At 43.0% G+C, this 27,305-nt stretch overlaps 1 protein-coding gene across 1 annotated transcript in view; it reads left to right on the forward strand.

The window, feature by feature from the left end:
- The window catches only part of gpr158a (G protein-coupled receptor 158a), a gene marked incomplete at its 5' end in the record, with an annotated part of 75,519 nt that extends 54,552 nt beyond the window's left edge, over positions 1 to 20,967 (forward strand). Inside the window, 6 exons of the mRNA XM_080793766.1 lie at positions 11,078 to 11,187; positions 11,972 to 12,210; positions 14,181 to 14,319; positions 17,356 to 17,461; positions 18,042 to 18,188; positions 19,066 to 20,967. Coding sequence (XP_080649892.1) covers positions 11,078 to 11,187; positions 11,972 to 12,210; positions 14,181 to 14,319; positions 17,356 to 17,461; positions 18,042 to 18,188; positions 19,066 to 20,907 — 2,583 coding nt within the window. The 3' untranslated portion in view covers positions 20,908 to 20,967. The remainder of the gene's footprint in view (positions 1 to 11,077; positions 11,188 to 11,971; positions 12,211 to 14,180; positions 14,320 to 17,355; positions 17,462 to 18,041; positions 18,189 to 19,065) is intronic.
- Positions 20,968 to 27,305: the final 6,338 nt, after the last annotated feature.

Consider the following 27,305-nt stretch of genomic DNA (forward strand, 5'->3'; position numbering starts at 1 on the left):
CTCAGTAGCAGTTAATAATGTTGAATTGAATTGAACAGCAGTCAAGCCAGACAAAAGCGTTTCGGCACGCAGGCCTTTGTTAAACTTCTGACACATTCTTTAAAGTATATTTTGATACCATTACTTTTACTCAATGCAATTTAGAATTTCTGACTTTTACTTAAGTACTTGAGTATTTCTGCATCGTAGTATTGATACTTTTATGTAAAAAAATAAAATAATAACCTGGTGCAGTGCCCAAGTGCCCACTGGCGCCACACATAACCTGGTGCAGTGCCCAGGTGCCCCCCAGCACCACACATAACCTGGTGCAGTGCCCAGGTGTCCCCGGTGCCACACATAACCTGGTGCAGTGCCCAGGTGTCCCCGGTGCCACACATAACCTGGTGCAGTGCCCAGGTGTCCCCGGTGCCACACATAACCTGGTGCAGTGCCCAGGTGTCCCCGGCACCACACATAACCTGGTGCAGTGCCCAGGTGTCCCCGGTGCCACACATAACCTGGTGCAGTGCCCAGGTGCCCCCATCGCCACACATAACCTGGTGCAGTGCCCAGGTGCCCCCATCGCCACACATAACCTGGTGCAGTGCCCAGGTGTCCCCGGCGCCACACATAACCTGGTGCAGTGCCCAGGTGCCCCCGGCGCCACACATAACTTGTTGCAGTGCCCAGGTGCCCCCATCGCCACACATAACCTGGTGCAGTGCCCAGGTGCCCCCATCGCCACACATAACCTGGTGCAGTGCCCAGGTGCCCCCGGCGCCACACATAACCTGGTGCAGTGCCCAGGTGCCCCCATCGCCACACATAACCTGGTGCAGTGCCCAGGTGCCCCCATCGCCACACATAACCTGGTGCAGTGCCCAGGTGCCCCCATCGCCACACATAACCTGGTGCAGTGCCCAGGTGCCCCCATCGCCACACATAACCTGGTGCAGTGCCTGCGCCATGCATGGCAGGCCGAGGTGTCAGCGCACATCAGGGGTCTAATGAGAAGCAGTATGGCCACGCGGAAAATGCTTCCTGACCCAAACAGCCTGCTCTGCCTCCTGTCCAAGGTGTTCTGATACTCTCAATCGGACTTAAATGGATCGTGCGTGCATTTGTGCGTGCGTGCGTGCGTGCGTGCGTGCATGTGCGTTTGTGTGTGGAGTCCTCACCACATTTCCTGCCTGCTCTCCTCCCATGCGTTGAGAGTCACGTGTTGTGACTCTAAACTAAAATATTCAAGATGCATGAATCAAGATCAATCTAGATTGTTTTATCATATCATAGTAAAAACATTAACAAAGAAACAATAAAGAATAGCAGTAATACAGAAACAATGGCAAAGAATAGTAATTTAAGAAAGATAAATAAAACCATATATGTACATTGGTCATAGCACAGAGACAAGGATTGCGAATCAGAGTGCGAATTTATACAAAATAAAAGTACTTAACAGTACCTATACAACCAAAACTATATTAATTACCGTAATTAAAACACGTGCAATCACGTTTAATAGGTCCATATTGCTCTGTGTCTGAACTGACCAAATGATGGTAAGGAGCTGATTTTTAAAGACTTTTGAAGCTCATTCCAAGAAGTTGGGCCATCTACAGAGAAAAAATACCCACTGCAAATACCCACTCTGGGGCTATGGAGCCAGCTGCCATGTGGCAGCATCTGAAACGGTTGGGATGGCTAGGGTCTTTGATAAAAGTAGAAACACAAACACATGCAATTATCTGGGTGCACGGCTCACAAAAACACCAGGCAGTGATGCAAGCAGTCTGAATGCTGTCATTGGTAACAATCTAAAAAGCCTGTAGGACCTTCATGGGCCAAAGCCAAACAGTCACCATAATAGTAAAAGAGGCATTGCTGTGCCTTATACTGTGTTCACTGGCAGATACAGTTTAGACAGTACTTGGTTTTAGACTAGTCATTGGTTAGACCAGTCATTGGTCCTACAACTCAAACCCTCACCCTAACCCTAACCTCCCACGGGGCAGCACACCTAAACCTTAACCCATGTCTAACCAACGACTAAACTAAGTATGCACCCCAGCTACACAGCTTGTAGCGGACACTGACATTGAAACCAGCTCAACTTCATTGTAGCTTTGTAGCTGCTGTAGCTTTGTAGCTGCATGTAGCTTTGCTACAAATGTTGTTGGATGTATCTTTGTATCTTCGTGTTGCTGCGTGGCTTCCATTGAAAAGGAATGGTAGCCTGTATCTTTGTAGCTGCTAGTGGGGATTGCAGCATTACTCACCATATGACCGGTGTGTGCATGTAACGTTTCTTTTATGTGGAATTTTAAATGGCTGACCTGTGGATGGGGATGTGCTCTCTTTCGGTCTTCCTGTAGACTAGATGTTTTCAACCCTTTTCATCAAAGTCCATTATTTATTGTGCATTTGAGCCACAGACCACCATTTGATGACATTTTAGCCTCTCAGACCCACAACATAGAATATTTTGTTAATGTTGGATAAGATTCTGTCTGAGGATATAAACTGGCGCTAAGGAGGACAGGGGAATTATGGGAGGTGATATCGTAGGCCTGTTGAGGCTGAGTCTGGATGTAATTTACACCAGGTCCACCTCAGGGAGGAGGAAGGAGAGGCAGAAAAGCCATTACTTCCCTCTAGCAATGCTGCCCTTCCTTCCCACGAGAGGCCGAGTGTCAGCTTTCATATAGAAATGGATCTGCTGCTGTTAGTACAGTACAGTACAGTTGGCTCCTGCCTCTCACCTATATACGCTGCCTGTATTCACTTCCTGCTCATACCGATACCGACATTATTATGCTACATTGCAGTGTTGCCAGATTTTGTGAGAGAAATAGGCAAACAAGCACAATAAGAAGTGATTACAGGTCACATGAACGCTTTAAATTAAACCTATAGTCTACTACATAGTATAGTATATGTACATCGGATATTTAAAAAATCACACCCGTGTGAAGTAATAATAATAATAAAGCTTTATTTGTATAGCACCTTTTAAGAACCAGTCACAAAGTGCTTTAACAGAGAAACATGTATAAATAGCAAGGAGGCACACAATAGAATAAAATACATTGTCAATAATGCACAAAATCACAACAACAACAACAACAGCATATATACCGTTAATATGTGTGTGTTTGTGTGTGTTAGGTTGAGCACAGGTGGTGAAAAACAACCATGCTGCTTTCGTGCTCAGACGCACCCATCCACACACCCACCCACACACATAGCTCCGTGAGGAAGTGGTTGCACCACTCAAAAATAGCAGATCTAAAAGCTCAAAACCCATCGCAATGCCGTTTCAAATGGACGAAATGTATATAAACTTGGGCTGAAGTGGGAAATGTATGTTTTGTAACAATAATCAAAATCGGCAAACAAACTATAATATATAACTAATATATAAATATAGTGGGGTAAAAGTACAATGTTTGGACCTGAGATGTAGAAGGGTAGAAGTAAAAGTATTGGAAAAAATATATATATCAAAATTGTAGGCTACTTAAGGATTGTATTGCGTAAATGTGCTTACTTTCCGCCACTTCCCAAGACAAGAAATGTCACTTTGCTGAAGGAAAAGTCATGTATCTTTTGCCACTTTGACAGAAGCAATCTGTCGGGTGGAAACATCATTATGTGAACAACCTTTACTTTTCAGGATTCAAAATCTAAAAAGCTTGCACCAGGGGCGAGGCTTCCCTCCCCATCCCCTCCCATATTTCTCAGAGATATAGCTCAGGGGAGATTTCACCCAACGAAAGCCATTTTTGATGCTTTTGTGTGAGGCTGAGAGTAGGGCAATAATTTATGAAAAAACTAAATGTTACAACAAAGTAGAGAAAAGACGAAGTGGAAGTGGAACAGTCCACTTTTTGGTATTATTAGTTTATTTTACCATCTTCTGGTTGTATTGACCTCATTTCACCAGTGATCGATACCTTGTTAGACCCCGACCTTGGTAGGAACGGGGTCCTGCCATGGGGATCAATCAGCTTGTGTATTGATCCCTCTCCACCACATTAACATCTTTATTATCCTCACGTTAGAAGTCAATTACAAAAACCTGTTTGCTCTTTGGTGCTGGCGGTGTTGTTCTAATTAAAGAATCCACCCACTCTACTCAGTGCTTTCTTTCTTGAAACTAAAGTGTAATGTGTTTGAATATCTCCCGTGTGCCCCAAAGCAAATAGCTAATTATCAAGTGCAGTCTAGCACAAAATTGTGTGTGTGTGTGTGTGTGTGTGTGTGTGTGTGTGTGTGTGTGTGTGTGTGTGTGTGTGTGTGTGTGTGTGTGTGTGTGTGTGTGTGTGTGTGTGTGTGTGTGTGTGTGTGTGTGTGTGTGTGTGTGTGTGTGTGTGTGTGTGTGTACCGTGCTTCGACCTAAGTGGGAGGTCTTATTTGGTGGCGGCCCACCGGCCATGATGTCCGCGTGACGCAGACCAAGTGTTTGTGCACAGTGAAAAGGTCAGCGTTTGTGTTGAGGTTGTAGTTATTATACCACTAACGCCATCGCTGTCGACTTATTGCTCTCCTGTGTAGGCACTGCACCAGCCGTGGAGCATGTTACATGGTTTTGAAGGTATTCCTGTGTGTGTTCCTTAATGTAAATGGTATAAAGACACCCAGACAGACGGCTGCACTCAGCACGGCAGTCCTTTGCTGCAGTATGAATGAGAAGGGTCGAACTAACTAACATGCCGCCACGTCTACCTTCTCAACCATAGCAGAATCAGAATCATATTGTCACGTCACAGTTTTACAGTTAAAAAGTGGGTGAAAATCGTTTTTTTGCATATAGTTCCCATTGTGTCATTGTTTCCAAGAAAAACAAAGAAAGGGAAGAAGAGGTCGGGCAGAAAAATAAAGAAAGTTTGAGCGCTTTTGCCACACAAAGTACAGGTAAAGGGTTTTCTGTGTGGGTCTTAGATATTTACAAGCTTTGGCTACAAACTAAAATAAAAAAGTTACACATTGTACACAACATAATATAGATTAAGGTGCGTGAGCATAGCAGCCGCTGTGTACGGTGCATTATGTGGTGTGTTTTTACATGTTAAATAGTCATTCTACTTTGTATTGATACTTTTACTTAAGTAAAACATGTGAGTACTTTTTCCACCACTGACAGTATACCTTGTGTCATGAGCAAGGATAGATAGATAGTGGAGTATACAGTAGGCTGTGGCAGGTGTCAGGGAAGACGTGATGTGACCATTAGTACAATACACACTACGTCCACCTGGGACACTGTCACCTAGCTGTCTGCTTGCCTCTACAATACAGCAAACAAACCCCCAGATGTGTGTGTGTGTGTGTGTGTGTGTGTGTGTGTGTGTGTGTGTGTGTGTGTGTGTGTAGTCACATTAAACCGTGTCTGATTTATACTGTTTACGATGACACTTTGAGTCTCAGAACACGGAATTATTGGAACTACCTGTATATGCCAAAATACAATACAAAAGAACACCTAATTGCTGAACTACTATTCTAAAATCTAAGCTAGAAGTATGAAAACCATTTTCATGTACCAACAACCCTAGTCCTACCAAATCACTTAATCAACCAGCAACAACTGCAATCTTAAAAACTGTTCAATATGAAACTGTCCATAATCAAGTGTGCAAAATCTGCAATGTTCAATCAGCAGTTAACGAGGCAGCCACCACCGAATCCAATCCTCGGGGACTCAGGGAATCATCTACTTCTATCTTCATGGGTCTGTAATCACATAAGCAGAGCGCCAGTATCTCTGTTGCAAGGTTCCTACAGCAGTGCACAGTTTCATACAGAACAGTGCAAAAACGGTGCACACACACCATCCATCCATCCATCTTCAACCGCTTATCCGTAGTCGTGTCGCGGGGGCAACAGCTCCACCAGAGTGTTCCAGACGTCCCTCTCCAACATTAGTGACTTCCTCCTGGGGGATCCCGAGACGTTCCAAGAGTGAGTTGATGTTTCCTCCAACTGCGCATTGTTCTGCCCATGCAGGGTCTCCTCCCAGTGGGACGTACCTCGAGGTCATCCCTAGGGAGACGCCCGAGAGGCATCCTAACCAGATGCCCGAACCACCTAAGCTGGCTCCTTTCCAGGCGAAGAAGCAGCGACTCTACTCCGAGTCTCTCTCGTGTGACTGAACTTCTCACCCTATCTCTAAGGAAGATGCCAGCCACCCGTCGAAGAAAACTAATTTCGGCCGCTTATTCGTGACCTTATTCTTTCGGTCATGACCCACACTTCATGACCATAGGTGAGAGTAGGAACGAAGATTGCTCGGTAGACAGAGAGCTTTGCCTTCTGGCTCAACTCTCTTTTCGTCAGACAGGCGCTCAGCGTGTTGACGTCATTGTCCTGAGGCAAACCAGTTAGATGGACAGCACAGAAATCAAACCAAATCAAACAATCAGACAGCAACGGAAATAATAGGAAATTAGGAAATTATAGCCTACAAACTATAAATACCAATGCAAAGCAAAAAGAAAAACCAGTCATGTCTGACTCAGCACTTTTCAAAACACTATACTCATGCTGTAAGAGAGATGGGGCACGACGACGACGACGTCAAACCGGGCAGCAAGCTCTGCGTGTGTGTGTGTGTGTGTGTGTGTGTGGGTATGCTGATAATGGTCTCCTTGATATCGATGTCCATTAGAAAGGTATTCTATGCCCCCCTCCACACACACACCCCTTCACATACGCACACACACTCTCACACTTGCGATTGTGCAAGAACGGCCGACACCCAAGCCTTTTAGCGTCCCACAGGGGGGGAGGCCGTGCGGCTCGCAGCACTTAGCATTGATTATTAATGAAAGGTTCAAACTAGCAGGGAGGGTGAGGTCAGCATTAAGGTTACTGCAGGTTCATGGGCTCTCCTCCTCTTCCCAGAAAGCCATGCTGTCTGACGGACATATAATGCTGAGAAATATGGTCCAGGCTGTGTGTGTGTGTGTGTGTGTGTGTGTGTGTGTGTGTGTGTGTGTGTGTGTGTGTGTGTGTGTGTGTGTGTGTGTGTGTGTGTGTGTGTGTGTGTGTGTGTGTGTGTGTGTGTGTGTGTGTGTGTGTGTGTGTGTGTGTGTGTGTGTGTGTGTGTGTGTGTGTGTGTGTGTGTGTGTGTGTGTGTGTGTGTGTGTGTGTGTGTGTGTGTGTGCGTGCGAGAAAGTGCGTTGCGTCATGCTTGCGGTTAGTTTGTGTAAGGGTTTGGGGTAGACTAGTGTCGGATTGATGCCGCCGAGAACCACTGCCGTCACTGTGTGTGCCACCCACTCCTGCGGTGCTGAAAATAATGACTCTTCCATCCACCTACAAACAAAAGGGCAGGGTTCCATGGACCCATGCCAGAGATTCTGTTGCTTAGTTTCTTTTTGCAGCTCATCTAAAAGGGTGTAATGAACCATGTTGTCCCCATGGTGCGTGTTTCCTTTTTTTTGCTCCATCCCAGGGGAGACAGTTCTGCGTCAGCTAGTTGCTAGTCTCTTCTGTATGAAGTAACGGTACATAAATTAACCTTGTACTTTATTGCACATCAAAGTGTGCATAAATTGTTTGTTTTTGGATTGCGCCTATATAAATTGTTATAGTTCACCATATGATACTGTATACTGACAATTTGCAGCCAACAAGATGCATTTGCTAACTTGCTCATCCTCCTACTGCATGAATTTATATTCTGTATATCTTCAGCTGCCAACTTATTCATACATTTTTCTTTCCCATTATATTTTCTCTATATATTATGAATATTTTCTATTTTGGTGAAACATACTGTAGATATATCCTACATGTGTGTGTGTGTGTGTGTGTGTGTGTGTGTGTGTGTGGGGGGGGGGGGGGTCCATGTCCATGTCCATGTCCATGTCCATGTCCATGTCCATGTCCATGTCCATGTCCATGTCCATGTCCCTGTCCCTGTCCCTGAACTGAACTCAAACCTACAGTAGCAAGCAGAACAACATCCACATGGCAGCGTCTTCAGCCCTGAGCCTGCGGGAACATATTAATGCCTCGGCTAATCCGATTAACATTAACTATCCCACAGGGGAGATCGCTGCACATCTGCAATAGGCAGATAATCATACGTTGCCTCACATTTGTTTGTTCTTTGTTGTTTATTTCTCTCATCATAGGGATTTTTTCTCTCTCTTTCTTTCTCCGCAATGTTTTGAAAGACTGCCCGTGTTTTGCCGAGGGTTGTTGGGCTTGGCTTCCATTTAAGCACTTTTTAAAGATCTTAAGTGTAAACAGTCATGAGCTGCTTTGTCTCATTGCTAAATATCTCTAGCAATCCACTAGCTATAGCTGAGTACTGTTAGGTCCAATGGTACTGGAGTGGATTTCTTGGTTAAAACCTTTTAATACACGTTTGAAGGGCCATGATAAAGTCATTAAATGTTTGAAAAACATCATGTCATCATGCATGGATGTGCATGAATGGGCGTGCACGGCGAACGTGCACATTGAATTAAGGGTCCCGGTTTGAGACGGTGTGAGAGGAGCTGAATACTGCATGTGGTCACTGTACCTGCATACGGTATATACGGTTGCTCTACCTTTTTCGTTTGTATTTGTACTGTATTATCGATCCAACGGTGGACTGCATGGTTCAGCTGAGGCTACACTAGTCGATCTACTTCAGCGGTGATTCACTACATGGTCAATATCAATAGTGTCTCGTATCTCATTTAGAACATTCATGCTTCCCACTGCTTCTTCCGCTGAATGTTCAGTCCTTTGTAGCATGTGCAACACTCCCTTCTGCTCCACTCGGACACTCCGACACCTCTTGCACATGTAGCCCCGATGGACATTGCTTCTTGCTCCCTGTTTATGTAGAAACCGTTCACTGTAAGCCTAAGCATATTGTAGTTGTTGGACAGAAGCCTTTTTATCCCAATATATTTTACATAAAATGAACATGCACCCTACTTGCTACTTTTGCTATTTCGGCATTTCGGATGAGAGCACCGGTTCTCGAGAACGCAGAAATCAGTCTTAGTGCAATTCTGGACAGCCTGCTCTGAACAGTAAAGTAATTCATCCTGAGTATGTCTATGATTGATTGATTGATTCTTTAGGTCTATGGACTTACAGGACACTTTTTACAGTTTACATAAACAATGACAATAAATGACAATAAACCGACATGATAGTTCGCAAACAATGATCAAGTAAATACTAAACTAACTAAACTACTACTACTACTACTAAACTAACCCAAGATTCTTACAAGGCAGATTACATAATATACAACATAAATAAATTAAATTGCAGTAAACCCGTGTCTCCACTCACTCTGACAGCGCATTGTTCTGTTATTTAGGACTAGAGCATGATGATGCCAGATGTTCTGTAGGTCTGTGGGACAGTGGGAGGCCAGACACAGCTGCACGCCTCATTGTCAATTAAGGTTAAATCCAGCGGATGCCTGGTGTCAATGGTTGGTTACTTTTCATTTGGTACTGTGTATTAATAGCAGGCTGTTGGAGCATAATGTAATACGAAAATGTGGATTTGTGTGTGTGTGTGTGTGTGTGTGTGTGTGTGTGTGTGTGTGTGTGTGTGTGTGTGTGTGTGTGTGTGTGTGTGTGTGTGTGTGTGTGTGTGTGTGTGTGTGTGTGTGTGTGTGTGTGTGTGTGTGTGTGTGTGTGTGTGTGTGTGTGTGTGTGTGTGTGTGTGTGTGTGTGCGCGTGCGTGCGGATAGTTGCGCACTTAAACCTCAATACTTGTACTTGGTCTTTTCTTTTTCCCTCTAAAACCAAATCCCTTCGCTGAAAACAGCTTGTAGATCTGCTATTTCTTTATGCTCTCCTCAGAAAAGGGATGCTAGGTAAGGGGTTCAAGTGGTTAATGTAAAAACAAAAAAAATTCTATCACACAAAGACTTGGTGGCCCCACTGTATTAACTCCGAGGACCCCTGGGGGTCCCGGACCCCCTGTTAAAGACCCCTGGACTAGGCTATAAAACTGTGGTAACTCTGACAGCGGAACAAATGGCCCTGACAAGATTTAGCTGGCACACTGCCTGATCGATCACACCATGAATTAGCGCATGCATACTTTGATTACAGCAGGGACGGACCTACAGTAGGCCTGCAGATGCTTAACTGAAGATGGATGAAGACAGACATCCGCATGCTAGTATACTGTAGGTGCTAAACTGAAGGAACCGGAATTGGAACCACTAACAGAAGGCATTTAATCAAGATGACTTCACACTGTTTTGAGAAGATTTAATGTCCCATTACACCCAGAGAACACATTTACCAGGCAGATGGAAACACACAGCAGGGGCAGCTCTCGCTTTTTATGTCCTTTTCAGAAGCTACCATCTTCTCTAGATCAGTGGTTTCAAATATTTTCATATCAAGGTCCATTAATTTTTCAGCACTTGAGTCATGGGTCACCATTTGATGAGGTTTAGCCTCTCAGACCCAAAACCATAGACTGTAAAAAATATGGACAAAGCGTTCCGCGGGTCTAACATGAACGTAAAATGAAGCCTGTCAGTCCTTGCAATGGAAGTCGCCATCTTTCTAGATCCGTTTGGGCCCAGCTGGCCCATTGGCTGGCTTCGTTGGTTTTTATTTTGACTCGAGTGGGTGGGGGATCCCGTTCATAGACTGTAACGGTAGCCACGTCCCTCAGAACATGCGCGACTTTATGGTCATTATTTTTATAAATGGGACCATCATTTTGACATTAGAAATTAGACTTTAAACTAGTGACTGGAAGCAAAAAGTATTCATGACCATGTTTATTAAGGTAATACAGTCTAGGTGAAGTTGGGCCCAAATACATGGACTTCTATGGGGCTATGGGTTTTTTTTAGCCCAATGACAGCGCCACAACAGGCCATTATATGAACTTTCATTTCCTTAGTGGCTTCACAAAATATCTGTCTGACTGCCCCCCTGCCCAAAACGTATACGATAAGATATTGTCCACAATTCCATGCTGTATTCATGTTGGTAATAGGAGAGCTATACTAGATAACAGGCAAACGTTGATGAAAATAACAATTCTTGACATCAGAATGACATCAGGTTGGTCGTGCCATGTTCCTCATGTCCTCTCCCAGGTGGTGATCCTGTACTTCCAGCCCAGTGTGTTCCGCTGTATCCTGCTCAGATGGGTCAGACTGCTGGGCTTTGCTACCGTCTATGGGACCGTTACACTCAAGTTGTACAGGTATAGACAAATATGCACACTCACGCACGCACACGCACGCACGCGCGCACACACACACACACACACACACACACACACACACACACACACACACACACACACACACACACACACACACACACACACACACACACACACACACACACATACGGGGGCATGTACTGTATACTGTACACCAGTGGTTCTCAAAGTTTATCATGTCAAGGACCCCACAATGATATATGCATCTAGCCACGAAGCCCCCTTCTGAAAATGTTTATGCCAGGTATGCCAGAAGTGTAAATATATTGTTTAACTTTGCATATACTGTTTAAATATCATTCATTAAAGAAAAGGAAAATAAATAAATATATAAATGTATCATCATATAATTGTAGTCGAGTAAAAGTACAATATTTGCCCCTTAGATGTAATGGAGTAGAAGTACAAGTATTGAAAATTGGAAATAATCCAGTAAAGTAAAAAAAACACCTAAAAAGTGTACCTACTTGAGTAAATGTACTTACAGTAGTTACTTTCCAAAAATACATCTTCCCTGGCGTGTGGAAACCTCATTATGTCCAAAGTGTATACAGGAGACAGTTTAAGTACTTTTAAGACCTATTAAATACCTGTAAATGTTTTTCCCCATAAAAACATAAGCCAATTACTGTGTCAAACCAACATAATCAACAAACAAACAAAGAAAATGGCCTGAAAAGGTTGAGAACCACTACTGTATCAATAAAAATGCCTGGTCCGCCCTCTATCCTTTCTAACTTACTGACCATACATGCGCACGCAGGGTGCTGAAGGTGTTCCTGTCACGCTCGGCCCAGAGGATCCCGTACATGACCAGCTGGCACGTGCTGCGCCTGCTGGCCATCATCCTGCTGATCGTGGTGTGGTTCCTGGTGGCCTGGACCTCCGCCGTCTGCCAGAGCCCCGACCGCAATCTGGCCCTCATCCACGTGGGCTACACCCCCGACGGGCTGCAGTTCAGCATGTGTCTGCTGGACCGCTGGGACTACATGATGGGTGTCGGTAAGGCCCACATTTCACTTAGAGAGGTGTACCGATACCAGTGTATAATCCTTCCCTGTACCAGTGGTGTAAATAATACTCAGTAAAAGTAGAAATGCTGCTTCTGTTACAAATAAAAGTCAGGAATTATAAACGCACTTGAGTAATAGTACAAAGGTATTGGCGTCAAAAAGTGCCATTAAGTGTACTTAAAGTGCCAAAAGTAGAAAGTACTGTCTTGCAGCCATACTACCAGTACCAAAAAGAGGTGAATGAGAGCGAGTTGGGCAGACACTTTACATTTGGCAGCACTCTCACCTCCCGCTAAAGACATGAATCCTCTCTCCACTGGTAATGTAGCTCACTCGGACACTCTCCTGGGTTAGGATATTCGAAGGGAAACCTTACCGGAAACTTTGAGCATCTCAAACGCGGAGAACACAACAACATGCTTGCTATCCATGTTCAGAGGACTCTCTCTGTTGCAGCGAGGCCACGCGTAAAAATATCACAATATGTCAGGTTGCCTTTGATGGATGTTCCCCACGTTCCTTTACACAAAGCTAACAAATGTTATTTCCCTGTGTGCGCGGCGGCGTATAATGCATGCCGTTGATGCTATCGCGAGGAGCGCATGCAGCTCAATCAAACCGTGGCAGCCCCTATACGTTCGCACAGACAAGCACCATGAATGTCAAAATAATTGTGACAAATCTTTTGTGGCGAAACACAGGTGTTTATCGCTGTCAGGCTGGGCTGGCCCAGGAGACATTATAAGCCTGAGCTGCCATGAGGGGATTTATGAAGCCTTATTGAAGCTGCCTCTGATCAATGTTCAAAATGGCATCCACAGAATGTCTGTCCACTGTGTCCAGCTACATCACAGGTTTAATGGCTTTTGTTGAATGTTATTTTTCCTGTGTGCCGATGCCATGTATGTTGGGGTGGTTTTTAAACGTTATATGGCCAAGGCATATATCAATAGGCAAAATATCAAGGCATGCCTGCCCTGCACTCATAGCGGGAAAGAATAGCGGATCTACAAGCTAACAACCCGAGTTGTGAGCTTTTTTAGGGTTTTAGATTCAGAATTTTCCTCTGTGTTGACTGCATAGTGTGCACTGTGCACACAAATTATGGATATTGGCAATTTTAAATAATTCATAACTTTTTGTACAGTTGTATTAGGCATACAGTTGTGTGGCTGACTGTCATAAAATGTCATGTCACACACTGATAAAGTGCATAATCTAATCTTGTACACACGGGACCACAATGGAAACAAGCCATGCAGGGCTATTATCATACTTCATATCATATCATATCACATCATATTACTCTACTACAACACTTTATTTACTTTGTAGATTTTCATTATTGTTACAAAACATTAACCACTTCATTTCAGCAATTTGCCTTTGGTTTCACTATAAATAGACAATACTGTATGTAAAATAGGGGAGAAATTGGCAAACATTTGGTGAATCCACAAGTTACACATTGCGATCTGCCATTTTCAGTTTTCACTATTTAGGGAAGTATAGCAGTGGTTCTCAACCAGTGGTCCGGGGACCAATGGTCATTGAGGGGGTTCCGGGTGGTATTACCACTCGGTTGAACCACATGGACCCATATTAGATCAAAGTGATTGGTATACAGTGTAACATCATGAAACCCATTTGGTTTCATTTTATGCTCATAAGAGTACAATTATTGTTAAACATCTGCATTACTGAATTTACAAGAAGTCTACACTACAAGTAGAGATAAGAATGTAGAGAATTGCCTGTCATCTCTCCTATGGTATACCACATCAATGCAGCATGGAAACAAAAATCTCATCCAACGACATCAAAATATTCAAAGTTTTGGGTCTGAGAGGCTAAATCTCATGTTGGTCTGTGGCTCAAACGCCTGAATAAATAATGGACCTTGATTTGAAACAGGTTGATAGTATGCTGGAAGTGGTTAACCCTTAGCTTTCCCCGTAGCGGAGTTCCTGTTCCTGCTGTGGACGGTATACCTGTGCTACGCCGTGAGGACCGTCCCGTCCGTCTTCCACGAGCCTCGCTACCTGACCATCGCTGTCCACAATGAGCTCATCCTGTCGGCCATCTTCTACGTCCTCAGGTAAGTAGTAAGACGTGTGACATCATCATCAAACCAGGAAGTTATGCGGGAACGCCTACTGAGTGCCAAAAAACTACTTTCTGGCCTTGACAGCCCTTACATCCAAACAGGAAAGTCCAAACGGAAGATTTTTTTTATTTTTTTTTAGTTGGACTCCAAGTTGGACCATACCACTCCTGTTGTAGATCTGCTATTTTTATATATATTTCACAGCAAATGTTTTCAACTTTGCTTCTGTGGGATCCCTAGGACAACATATTTTCAGATGGGGGTCGGCGACCAATTTCATTTTTTTTTTTATATACTATCAATACTGTAGGTTTTTCAGAAAACTGTCAAGATTTAGAAGACATTTGTAGAATCTGTTCTCAGGTCTAAATGGGTTGACATGAAACAGATTGAGAAGCACTCATGTAAGGGCCTCGATCAGCCTCAGGTGTACAGCACAAAACGCTAACTATAGCACCATGCAGACTACAAATGAGCTGTTTGAGCTGACACCGCTAAAGACACTCCCAGCTGGAGTCCTTCTAATTGAGAGCTGTGCTCCACCACATTATTCACTAATTACCCACGTCACAATGATTGATGTTTTTTAGTTTTTTTCTTCTCCTTCACAGAGAAGATTGGAGAAGATATTACTGTCAGTAACCAAATAAATTGGTTGTAGCTGAGGTATTTCCAGAGAGAGAGGTATTACCAGACATAGAGAGTGTCTTGGGAGGGTTAGGCGTCAGATTTTCAACCGGTTTTCATTTTGCAATGTGTGTCTATTGTGCCAAAGTCTCTTATTAATGGGGCTTTTCGCGAGCCGTGGTGTGTAAGCCCCAGTGCCTGTAGCAAACCGCCAGCCCAGAGCCCTTATGTACAGTAAATTGGAGCGCTTGTCTGCATCGCCAGTTGATACTGAGGGGTTGCAGCGTGGGACTCACACGGCTGCAGCTTGTTAGAGGCATCCTTCCAGCATCCACTCCTGTTACTCACACAACCTGCTACATAATCCCGCAGTGACCAGTTATAAAGCCCAGACTTCCCTTGATCGCAGCGTGGGTAATGGGTACAGTCTGGCCCGGGGTGAGAGAGGGAATGTGGATGGGAAATTAATAATAACACAAGACGGGGGTGTGCTGCAATAAAGGCATCGACGCCTCCAAAGTGGATCTCTGACATAATGTTTAGGACAGGATCAGTGTGGAACTCCATATTTGGGCAAGACTGATCGATCGGTGGATTGGTGGGAAATAGGTGGATTTCTGAGATTATGAATTCACAAATTCACATACAAAAATAAGAATCCTAATATGTTAAAAAATATTATTTATTTCCTTGGCATACTGGCAGCGTGAATAATGAATGTATAGCACTGGTCAGTTCGAGTAGGTTTGCGAGAATGGACGGACAGTCTTGACCAAATATGGAATTCCACAATGTCACGTCAGAGATTCACAGGGAAACCCACAGCGTTATTAGACCCCTGTTGTAATGTTTCCAGACATTTCCTCCATACCTATATTCATTAATTAGCCATTTGCCAACTTATGTAATGAGGCTGCCGTGTGACATTTACTGTAGGCCTACTGGAATCTGATCTCTGGCGGTTACATTAACGTCTTTATCAGATGCCATCGTTCTCTAGTGAGAGGAGTCTTTGGCAATGGCTGTGAGTACAAGCCTTGTGTGAATTGGTTACAATATTGTTTTAAAATGAAACATTCTTTTCAATTCCAATCAACCTGTAACCTAGTGAGGGAGTGACCAGAGCCATACTTGCATAGACTCCCATTGTAAGAATTGAATGCAGAAGTTCTCCTTCTATCTCAATGAGGAATTCCAATGTTTAGGAACTACATTCAATATTACACCACACTTTGCGGCAAGATCAAAGCGTGACACAACTCTCTCTCTCTCTCTCTCTCTCTCTCTCTCTCTCTCTCTCTCTCTCTCTCTCTCTCTCTCTCTCTCTCTCCCTCTCTCCCTCTCTCTCTGGGTCTGGGAGTGACAAAAAGAACAAGCGGATAAGCCTATACTGATTCGTCAGATGCAGTACTTTCTCTGGGAACGATTCAATATATACAGTATAACGTCTGACCAATCAATGTAAACTACTGTAAAGCCAAATTAAGCTACTGCTGAACATGTTTTCAGATCACTCGAGGGAGTTACTCTTTCCACACAGCGGCTGGTTATGTATGTGATATCACCTGGCATTTGTCGTTGCACTCAGCATCCAAGCCTTTGGCTTGGGCTCTCGCAGCCTGCACATGGTTGGATAACCTCGGGTAATAATGACCAAAAGCCACAATAATAATCGATATTAAAAAGATAAATGCATTAGGGACTCTGTAGCTATCAGATTCAAAGTGTTCACTTGGTGTTTCAGTGAATCAAAGGTTTCAGAACACTCTGTGTAAGCAGAATGATTAATGATCCTGCATAACATTATTCCTATCGCACCCAAACAGGGAATGACATTTGGCATGCAGCAAATAATTGGATGAATATAGCAGCACAATGCGCTGGGCCTATTAGTTGTTGCATTGTTTGGATTGTAATATAATTCATTGCTCCCCTCACCAGTGGTGGAAAGTAACTAAGTACATTTACTTACTGTGCTTTAGTACACTTTTGAGGCAGTTTTACTTTACTGTCAATACTTTTACTTCTACTCAAATATTGTACTTTTACTCAACAACAATTATTTGATAACATTAGTTGCTAGTTACTTTGATAACTTATAATTACAAAACGTGCACTTTGGCTATTGAAAAGTAGCCAGCTATTTTCAAAAGACTTTTACGAATTTTGAAAATTAGTATTTTTACTTTTATGAGTAGATTTTGAATACCAAATCATAACAGAGTATTTTTACATTGTGGTATTGATACTTTTAAAATGTGAGTGCTTCTTCCATCACCGCAAGTAATTGGATAAACCTATGCTAGCAGCACACTGCGCTGCACTGTGCCCATTGGTTTTGCATTATTTTGAATGTAATATAATGCATTGCTCCCTCTTTTCTGTCTCTGTCTCTCTAAGGTTCACCCTGGCTCCCGAGCTCCACCCAGACTGGATGCTGTTACTGTTTTTCGCTCACACGCACCTAACCATAACAGTCACCCTGGGACTACTTCTGGTCCCCAAGGTACACTTCGAAGCCCAGATTCATTGCTCACTCTACGTTGACCTGTCTAGGGAATATGGGAAGTGTGGAAAGCTTATTTTTAGACCGCTATTACAGCATTGTCCAGGAAGGACATTTTAGACTTTTGATGTACTCAGTCATTAGTAATTATGTAAAAGAAAACGTCTTATATTAGCACAGATACTTTAACTTTTGGACCAATATTTACGTGTTGGACACTGAGGATATAACTGTGAGCTTGTCTGATGATAATATTTTGAGCTCAGTGTTGTTTGCTGAAATTACAGTTTCTGCAACCTTAAAGTTGCAGAAACTGTTTGGTAGAGAAATCTGTTTGGTAGAGTATGTTAAGCAGGGGATAATTGTCACCATGCCGGTCGTTGTTGAGAAATAACGTCATTAGGGGAACGCCTTTCTCTTTTCGCCCTCCGAGCAAATAGTGAAAATAGTTTATCTACAATTGAGAGTTTGTAAATGCACTATTTTTGCTATTTTAGAAAAGCCGCTATGGTAATTTATGTTTGACACCCTCTATTTCTTTCTGCAATTACGCCTCTGTTCTTTTTTTTTGCTCTCTCAGTTCTTGTTTTCCGGCACACACATGCGAGACGACATCGCTTCCGAGGCTTACGAGGATGAGCTGGACATGGGCCGCTCCGGCTCCTACCTGAACAGCAGCATCACCTCAGCATGGAGCGAGCACAGCCTGGACCCCGAGGACATCCGGGTACGTTGTCCTCTCAATGTCCCATGTTCCATTGTATAAGCCAGTGGTTCTCAACCTGTTCAGGCGTCGACCCCACAAAATAATCATTAATTGAACACGCCGCCCCCCAACCCCCACCCCACCACACACAACACACACACACACACACACACACACACACACACACCCCCGACGCAGATTGGGAACTACTGGCACGTATAACCTGGTCAAACCACTGTTTTGAATCCCTGTAAGCTGTGGCAAATATACTGAGCCATGGCAGTCTTTTTATTGCAGACGCCAGACGAAATGGGCCATCACAGTTCTGTTAATGGCTGTGGCGTAAGATCTGACAGTCTTTGGGAAAAACGTACCAATGTGAGCAGAGGTTTCTGTTTTGTCTGTTAAGAGCTGAATAAGTCTCTCTCACCAAACAATTTGAGCACCAGATATCAAAGTTGATCATCTAATATCCTGCTCTTTTGAGAGCTGTCACTGTTATCGGATGGACACAGAGATCGACAGCAGTACAATAAATTCAGGACCAAAGCTTTAAGTTTAGAGACTCTTTCAGACATAACGTTAAAACACACACTGTTTGTTTATTTAATGCCACTGTTTGTTTATTTTAAAAGACCATCCTGTCTTTTACATTATATCACCAAGCATGTGATACACCATGGTGCTTTGTTAAACAGCTGTGTGTAGTTGCGTGTTATTATGGTACAACTGCATGTTTTCTGTCATATAGAACATCTGCTTTTTATGTGACTCCATTTTGTTTGGACACCACAATTATTCACGTTTAAAATGAAAATGTGAATGAAGCTTCAATTTCCAGGTCAATAATAGTTTGCTGTGGTGTTTTTATTTTATTTTATTATTATTTTTTCTATAGGAGGAATTGAAGAAACTCTATTCCCAGTTGGAGATATACAAGCGGAAGAAGATGCTTGCCAACAACCCTCATCTTCAGAAGAAGCGGAGCTCCAAGAAGGGTCTGGGTCGGTCTCTGATGAGGCGCATCACCGAGCTCCCCGAGTCGGTGCATCGGCAGTGCAGCCGCGAAGACAAGGAAGCCGAGCACGGCAGCAACCGTAACAGCATGTGTGTGCTGAGGAAGAACCCCTTCGACCCCTCCAACAACCCGGGAAAGCCTGTTAAAGACGAGCCACTGAAGAACAATGTATTTTCCCTGAAGAAGTCTCACAGTAGCTACGACCACGTCCGGGATCAGAGTGAGGCCTCCAATGGCTCTGCGACGTATAAGACAGAGGAGAACACAGCCGAAGCGTCTCTCCTTGATGCACTGATGGGCAAGAAACTTGTGAAGAAGACCAACGAGAAGACGGACGCGACCAGCGAATCGACCGAGTCGGTTCCTTTGGTCTGCAAGTCGGCCAGCGCTCATAACCTCACTGCGGACAAGAAGCCGATCCACCCGAGAACCTCAATGCTGCAGAAGTCCATGAGCGTCATCGCCAGTGCTAAAGAGAAGACACTGGGCTTAACGGGAAAAGCACAGGGTGCGGAGGACAACAACAAGAGGAGTCAGACAAACGGCAAAGATACCCGACCCGGCATGGAGCCGGAGGACGAATGCCCGCCCAAGATGATCATCAGCCAGTCGGTCGAGTACAAACAGACGGCGGCAAAAGGTGGGATCATGAAACAGCAGGTGAGTGGAAGCCAGCCGTCGATCTGCTCCGACACAATCAAGGGAAAGGACACCTATGATCTATCAGAAGTGTGTCCCTGGGAGGTGGAGGACCTCCCGACTCCGTCTGAAAACAGGGTCCAGAAACATGTGTCCATAGCGCCGAAGGAAACCACGATGGTTCATGGAAATGTCACCAAGGGAACAAAACCTCAGCAGCAGAAGCAGAATGTACCCGATCATTCTAAAGAACTCCAGAGGACACTAGAGGTGTGTCCATGGGAAGACACCAATGAGAGTCAAGCCAGTCAAGTAGGAGGTTTGAAGACACAGCCTTGTGTTCAGGTTAACCAAAATACCAAAACTGCCCAGTCCGATCCTGCAAGCTTCACAAGCCGACAGGTTGATGTCTGCCCATGGGACTTTGAAGAGCCCACGTCAAAGACAGCTGAATTTACCCCTTCATCAGATGCCACAAAGATGAGAAAAGGCATCAGTCCTGTGGGTGGGAAAGGGAGAAGTGCTGCAACAGAACCCTTCCTTACAGGAGTCGCAATCCAGGCAGCAGTTTCAAAGGCTGACGTGTGTCCCTGGGATTGCGACACCACATCTCCTCCTCCACACGCCGAGAGAACACCTGGTCCTTCTCAGGGTTCCAAAACCAAGGAATCTCCTTCCAAAAAGAAGTGCACAACACCTTCCTCGAGAACAGTCGAGAAGGACAAGCCTAAAGATGCCGACGAGGAGAGAAGCAGAACGAAAGCCAAGGAAAATAATAGATCTTCTGAGAAACATATGAGCCAGCAGAAAATGGCCCAGGTGTGCCCATGGGACGTAGAGGATCAGGAGATGTCATCAGTGGATAAGAGGAAAAGTCCAAATTTTGAAGCGGCTAAAGTACAGCCGGCTGAGGTGTGTCCGTGGGATTTTGACGGTACAGCAGACAAACGAGCCGCAGACAAAAGTGCTTCAGCAGCAAAACAGAGCAATCAGAATCCCAAAGGGCCGGTGGTAGTTGAGACAAGAAGACCAGATGTTTGTCCCTGGGACTTTGATGATAGCACACAAGGCAAAAAGGCATGACACTTCTTCTTGTATACCTTTTTCCACTTTAAAATCCTCAAATATTGACATTATTATTAGGGTGACTTGGAAGAAGATTAGAAAAGATGATCAATTTCCACAAGTTGCCTTCCTTTCTGATTTTTTGTTTAAACATTGTTGTTAAACTTACAAAAACAAGATCACAGAATCATGATAAGCATTCCAGATTATTACAGATTATTCCTAAAGGTAAAAAAAAAAAAAAAACCTAGCCTATAATTATGCAAGTTTTGATTAACCTTTTCACTTAATGTGCATTGTTACAAATCCTCATTCTGTGTTCAATCAACAGTTTATAATTCTTAGGTTAATTGTCTGAGGTAAAATCAACATCAACTCATCATTAAATACAGAAAACATGTACGGTAAATGGAAAAGCATTGATATGTATATGACATTGCAAAATTAATTTATGACAGATAAAAAGCCAAAGAGTAAGTGACCATCTTCAAAGAATGATGATCCATGTTGAGATAATAAATTACATTTTGTAACTGTCAAGCCAATGCACCGATTACGAGGGACCCGGTCTAATAGCACTTTAGCAAACTCCATGTAAAAAGTACTGAAGATAGGTTGTGTTTCTTTAGCTAGATTTAATCTTGTACATCAACATGTCCACTTACTTTCTTAACCTCATCGCTTGATATCAGAAAAGGATATCGCACATCAAATTAACATTGTGAATTGCTGAGATTATTTCGGTTGTAGCTTTTGTTCGTAGTTCTCAGCTCCATGCGGTCTAATTAATGCTTCCAAGTCTGTATTACTGTATGTGCCTATACCTAACTAGAATTGTCTCTTCTCAGTCTTACTTGTATGTCGTCTCGGGTGAAGCAAGCAGCATCTTTCGTCAACTTTGTGAAGGCGAGCTTAGCTATATATACACGGCAGCATGCACAGAAAGAAGTAACGTGTGTGGTGGTTGGGTTCTACCAATTTTTTTAAACTAAAACATTATATTGCTGACAAATTCTTTGGAATGCTTTGTTTTGTATTTTACTTCGTAAATGACAGCAGCCCATCATTTTAATTTTTTATTCATTCATATTTCAACAGCTCATTCTCTATGGAAAATACAATGTGTGCACTACAATGTGAGTGTCAGAGCTGAATTGTCCCATATAGGCCTACTGTATAGTGTAAAAGGTAATGCTAGCTTTTAGCACAAGCTAGTGGGCCAGCCACTTGCATCAGCATATACATGGATCTAGCATGGCAATATCTTTCTTTTTAGGTTTTCATGTGTAGCAGGGGATGCATTAGGGGGATGATATTGAGTACAAATATGGTCTATTAAAGCTGATGCAAATTGTTGCTTGCATCTTTCAGTGGGATTAACCACTTAAACCCTATTATGGTTGACCAGAGGTCCTCAGGGCTCTACACTAGTGTCTTGTCTGTTATCTGCTCTACATTAAATATCTTCGCAAGAAAATAGCCAATCTATGACACGAGCTTGTAGATATGCCATTTCCTCTGGGTTTGCTGCGGTTTAAGTGGTTGAAGCGTCACTCTTCTCAGTGTATCGCTCTATGTAAAGTACATTTTGTAATAGTCTACATTTCACATGACATTTACAACTCGGTGACAGATAGTTTTAAGGTGGATTTTCTCATAATTTATTTTGATAAAAGAAATTGACCACACTTTTGGGGGAACGTTTTGCAACTAGGATGTTTAATCTCCTTTTGTATAATTTCAACACAGATGAACAAAAAAAAAGAAAAAGTAATGTTATAAAAACAAATTTATGGCGTACAAAATTATTATTTGTGCACCTGTGAGTAAAAAAAGATCAATGTTCAGTAACTTGTATGATCTCTTTTGAGAAATAGATGGCATTTATTAGATCATTAGATGATTGTCACCTGGCTAGAACTGCTATCAAATATATCTATATAAATTATATATTCATAAGTCCTCCTGGTTAATTTTGAATTGAAATGAATATTCCTAGCATGGGTGTTGTTGGTGAATGATACATGTGATACTATGACATCATTTGACGTAAATACTGTATTTTTTCATTGAGACAAAGGAAGAAAGAAAGTGATGTGTAGGGCTATAAGGTATTGCTAATGCTATCTGCTGGCATTTATTTAATTTAAAACAGCACTATGTAACTGTCATTAACTTTCCTCTTCTACACCAGATTTGAACCACCGGCTTGCTCGCTCAGTGGATAAATTGAATCTTGACCATCAGGTCAAAGTTCGTGTCAGAACCTGTGTCAAATTCCAATACCCAAAATCTCGGCCACTTGCTCACTCACACTCGGTCACTCCAGCAAGAAATTGGTGACCTGTCAAAATACGTGACCATCTTGTGGACTTTTTTTAAATACCTGACCTAAATGCCGTGCCGCAAGGTATTTAGGTGCCGCAAGGTATTTAGGCCAGGCTAATAAACAAACTGCACAATGATTTACGTTCGGACATTGACGTTATGTGATGTCACAATTGTCACATATTTCAGCAGGTCACCAATTTCACCATAAGAACGTCATGCTGGAGTGACGAGTGTGAGTGAGCCTGACCCCCTTTTTGAAACTAGATCCTCGCCATTCGCCCTACACACTTCCACTTGGTTTGAGCATAGATATATAAATAATAGAGACGGCGCCGGAATTCCCATCCACTTGCATTGCGTCTATTATTTATATATCTATGCTCAAACCGAGTGGAAGTGTGTAGGGCGAGTGGTGGAGCTACAGTAGTTAAAAAAATGGCCACTTAGTGGGTATTGGACAAAATTACATTGTATTAATTTAAAAAAAGTTATATAGTGAGGTTTTAATGTCTCTCCAGAGACAGTTTCTTAATTATACCTCCATGCTGTAAATCTACATCTGCCACTGAGCTGTGTGGAGCTTGTCTGAAAGATATTATTTCAAACATGGAGAGTATCAGCCTTTAAGAGCGTTTGTCAGCACCTCTGCATCATGAGCTCCTCTGTAAAACAAGAATCCTGTGTCAAGGTGTCACCATGTATGGCTTGATTGATCATAAATGCTCTCCTGGAACTTGTATGATGACGGGTGGAAACCTCATATGTCCAAAACTGTTACTTTTCAGGATTCAAATTTAAGAAATTGCTAAAACGGCACCTCGACAAGCTGCGTGTGGATCTGGAGATAAGAGGTTTCTGCCCGACAGCAACGATATTTATGAGATATGTGAGTGGTGTCATGTGTGGGTGGTTGTGTCATGCCGCCCACATTTACAAGGAACAACATTTCAGTTTTTTGTTATGTTTTAATAATCAGGGAACCTTGTGGGGGGGGGGGGGTTCAGCCACCATTCCAGCCACCATGCCAGTGGGGCCAATTGAAAATCAATATAAGAAAAAGAATACAATTTTAATTTCAAATTATATTCATAAGATAATTATGTTTCTCTCCAGTTCATCCACTTTCAACTTTGTGTCCCAATTCTTATTGTAGATTGCCTGTTTTCTTTTTTAAAGATGGAGTGCCGTATTTTTGGACCTTTTCTGTTTTGTATGTGTCTATGGAGTTAACATTACTTTAATAGACCCCCAGGTGTGGTTAGAATATACAGCTGTTGGTGAGGCTTAAGTTCAGGTGGGTGGTGCTAAGGTATACTAAATAAACTGGTGGGTGTGGCCACATAAAAACTTTCTGTACACTTTTTTGAGTGTAATACCTGATGATCATGTTTCTTGTTTTTTTTTTTTTTTTTTTTTGGGGGGGCGGGGGATTACCGCACTCCATATTTAAGGAATTTCGCAAGAGGCTATGGCTATTTAGTTCAACACAGTGATTAGTGGTGGTTCTCAACCAGTGGCCCTTGAGGGGGTTCCAGGTGGTCCCCTGCTAAATGATGGAGAGTTGGTAACCAAATGGACCCTTATTAGATGTTTAACTTGTGAGAGCGTATCATTTTTATGCTCTCACGAGTTAAATTATTGTTACACATCTACATTACTTGATTTACACGTCTACGAGAATGTAGAAGAATTGTTATTTTGATCAACGTTTTCCTGTTATCTCTCCTATGGTACCAACATCAATACAGCATGGAAATGTGGACAAAATCTTATCCAACATTAACAAAAAACACTGCCTTACAAAATCCCCAAGTCTGAACCATTTAAACCTTCTTTGTTAGTAAAACAGACCTGAGGTAAAACTCTTTTTCCGTCTACATCAAATCTCTTAAAAAAATAGCTGATCTACAAGCTCAACAAGCATTACAACTTGTAATAATAGGCGTGGTTAAGGTCTCTTTGGGGAAAATACTTTCAGATAAAAAGCCCTTTGCTTATTATCACACGAGACCATGCATGTGTGGTTAGAAATCAATCACTCGTGTAGCATTCATTTCAAATTTTACTCAAATAATGTGCATGAAGGTTTCCCATCTAGTCCCGTCTGTGTCCTTTTCTTCTTTTTTTTTCTCATACTAATTGCAAATGACATGCTTGCTGTAGCACTCTTCAATGAAATCAGTCCAAAGTTTACCTGTGAATTATAGTCTATATATGAATGTAGTGTCTTAGTATGTTTTGTGTCTCTGGGAATCACTGCTGTATTTCAGCCGTATATCATCCATGAATTGGTGAAGGTTCTTTGTGAAACTTCTACAATGTGCTGTGCGAATCCAGCCCTCTTGTTATACCGTACCCCTGTTTGACCCATCGTACAGGACAGTGGTTCTCAAAGTGGGGTCCTCCGTGGGGACCCCCCTGCAGGGGCCCTCAGAGAGGTTGGGGTCCCGGACAAAAATGTGTTACCCTGGCTATTTAAAAAAAAAAAACACACAGCAGATATGCAAGCTCCACTCAGCTTGTACGTCAGATATTTCTGTATACTTTCTGGAAAATCTCTATATTTTTTTTACACACATTTTCTCTTCTGGGGGGGGGGGGGGGTAGGTCCCTGGCACAAATAATTTTCAGATGGGGGGGAGGAGGGGGGGGGGGGTATGGTATGGGGGATCCGCAGCCAGATATTTGGGGGTCCTTGGCATAGGTATGATTGAGAACCACTGACATAGGCAATACACTGTCCTGTACGTCGATCTTTGTCCACCGGTTTGACCTTTTTACCATTGGTGTTCTTCCTTAGTTGGCTAATAGCTTCATTAATTTAACCCGACTTCTCTTGTGACCAAACCAAGTCACTGGATGGCATATACTACTACTACTACTATACTACTACTCAATGCTGTAATGTGGTAAACCTTGCTCTTATGTGGCTTCTGCATGAAAATTCAAAAATAGTAAGACCAATGTTATCACTGCCCTTGATAGAACAAAAAAAACTTGATCTTTTATGGACTGTTACCAGTTGTATAGTGAGTGATACTGTAATAACCCAATGTATTATGTGCTTGATATAGCTATAATTGCTATATGACAAGCTTATAGCATCCATATATATGGGATAATTTGGTAGATTTATATTGTGTAATATTGTGATAGCATGTACATAAAGAAGATACCTCCTCTGCAATAAATATTTATATGAAAGTTGAGTGAAATGTGTTATTTAATTACATATCCTGTATACATAACCAGGAAGACGCCCTGAGGGGCGACAAGGGTCCTCGCGTGCACGCATCCGCCTGGGTGACGGCAGACTGCTGGGCTGGCGCTTTGGCATGGAGGGTCAGATTAACAGGAATGAATTATATACTGGCCATATATGGAGCGTGTCTTGAGTGTACAAGGTTTGGGTCAAAAGGGAGACATCGAAGAGGAAGGACGGTTTGGGGTGGATCAACATTATGGAATGTCAGACCAGGTCAGCTCCGTATGGAGATCTAAGGGTTTGAGGTTGGAGGTCAGATGTAGAGTTGCCGGCCGGCTCCATATATGCAGATAGGTGATGATCAAGTCTTCTCCATGTATGGCTATCCAGGGTTTGATGAGGTCAGTGCCATGATCTGGATATATGGAGCGTCGACCATAATATATGGTGGCGTGACGTGTCACGAAGCGTAACGGGCTGCAACCTATAAAGTCCATGTTAATCCATGTAATATAAGACTTTATCCCTCTCTGACACAGAAAAGTTACATTGTTAAATTGGGGGGTGCGTGTCCAAATACATATCATTTTGGGGGGGGGCCTTGGCAGATTTAGTCTTCATATTTATACTGTAATAATACTAGAACGGTTCCCGTGGGGCCTCTACAGCGGTGCCCGTTGGGCACTGGCCTACTTGGAACGATGCAAGTTGGAAATGCATGCCCCACCCAGATATTATGTCTGTCTCCCTTTTATGCCCATATATGGAGTTCTTTGTAAGGCATGCCCAAATATGGAGTATATGCAGCCAATGACTTTGGTTGAAAAGTTTTTAATAGTTCAATATCATCTACTGTTGTAAATTATCTCATGCTGTCTGA

Source organism: Protomyctophum bolini (assembly GCF_963924005.1).
Source record: "Protomyctophum bolini genome assembly, chromosome: 21".
NCBI classification, from domain to species: domain Eukaryota; kingdom Metazoa; phylum Chordata; class Actinopteri; order Myctophiformes; family Myctophidae; genus Protomyctophum; species Protomyctophum bolini.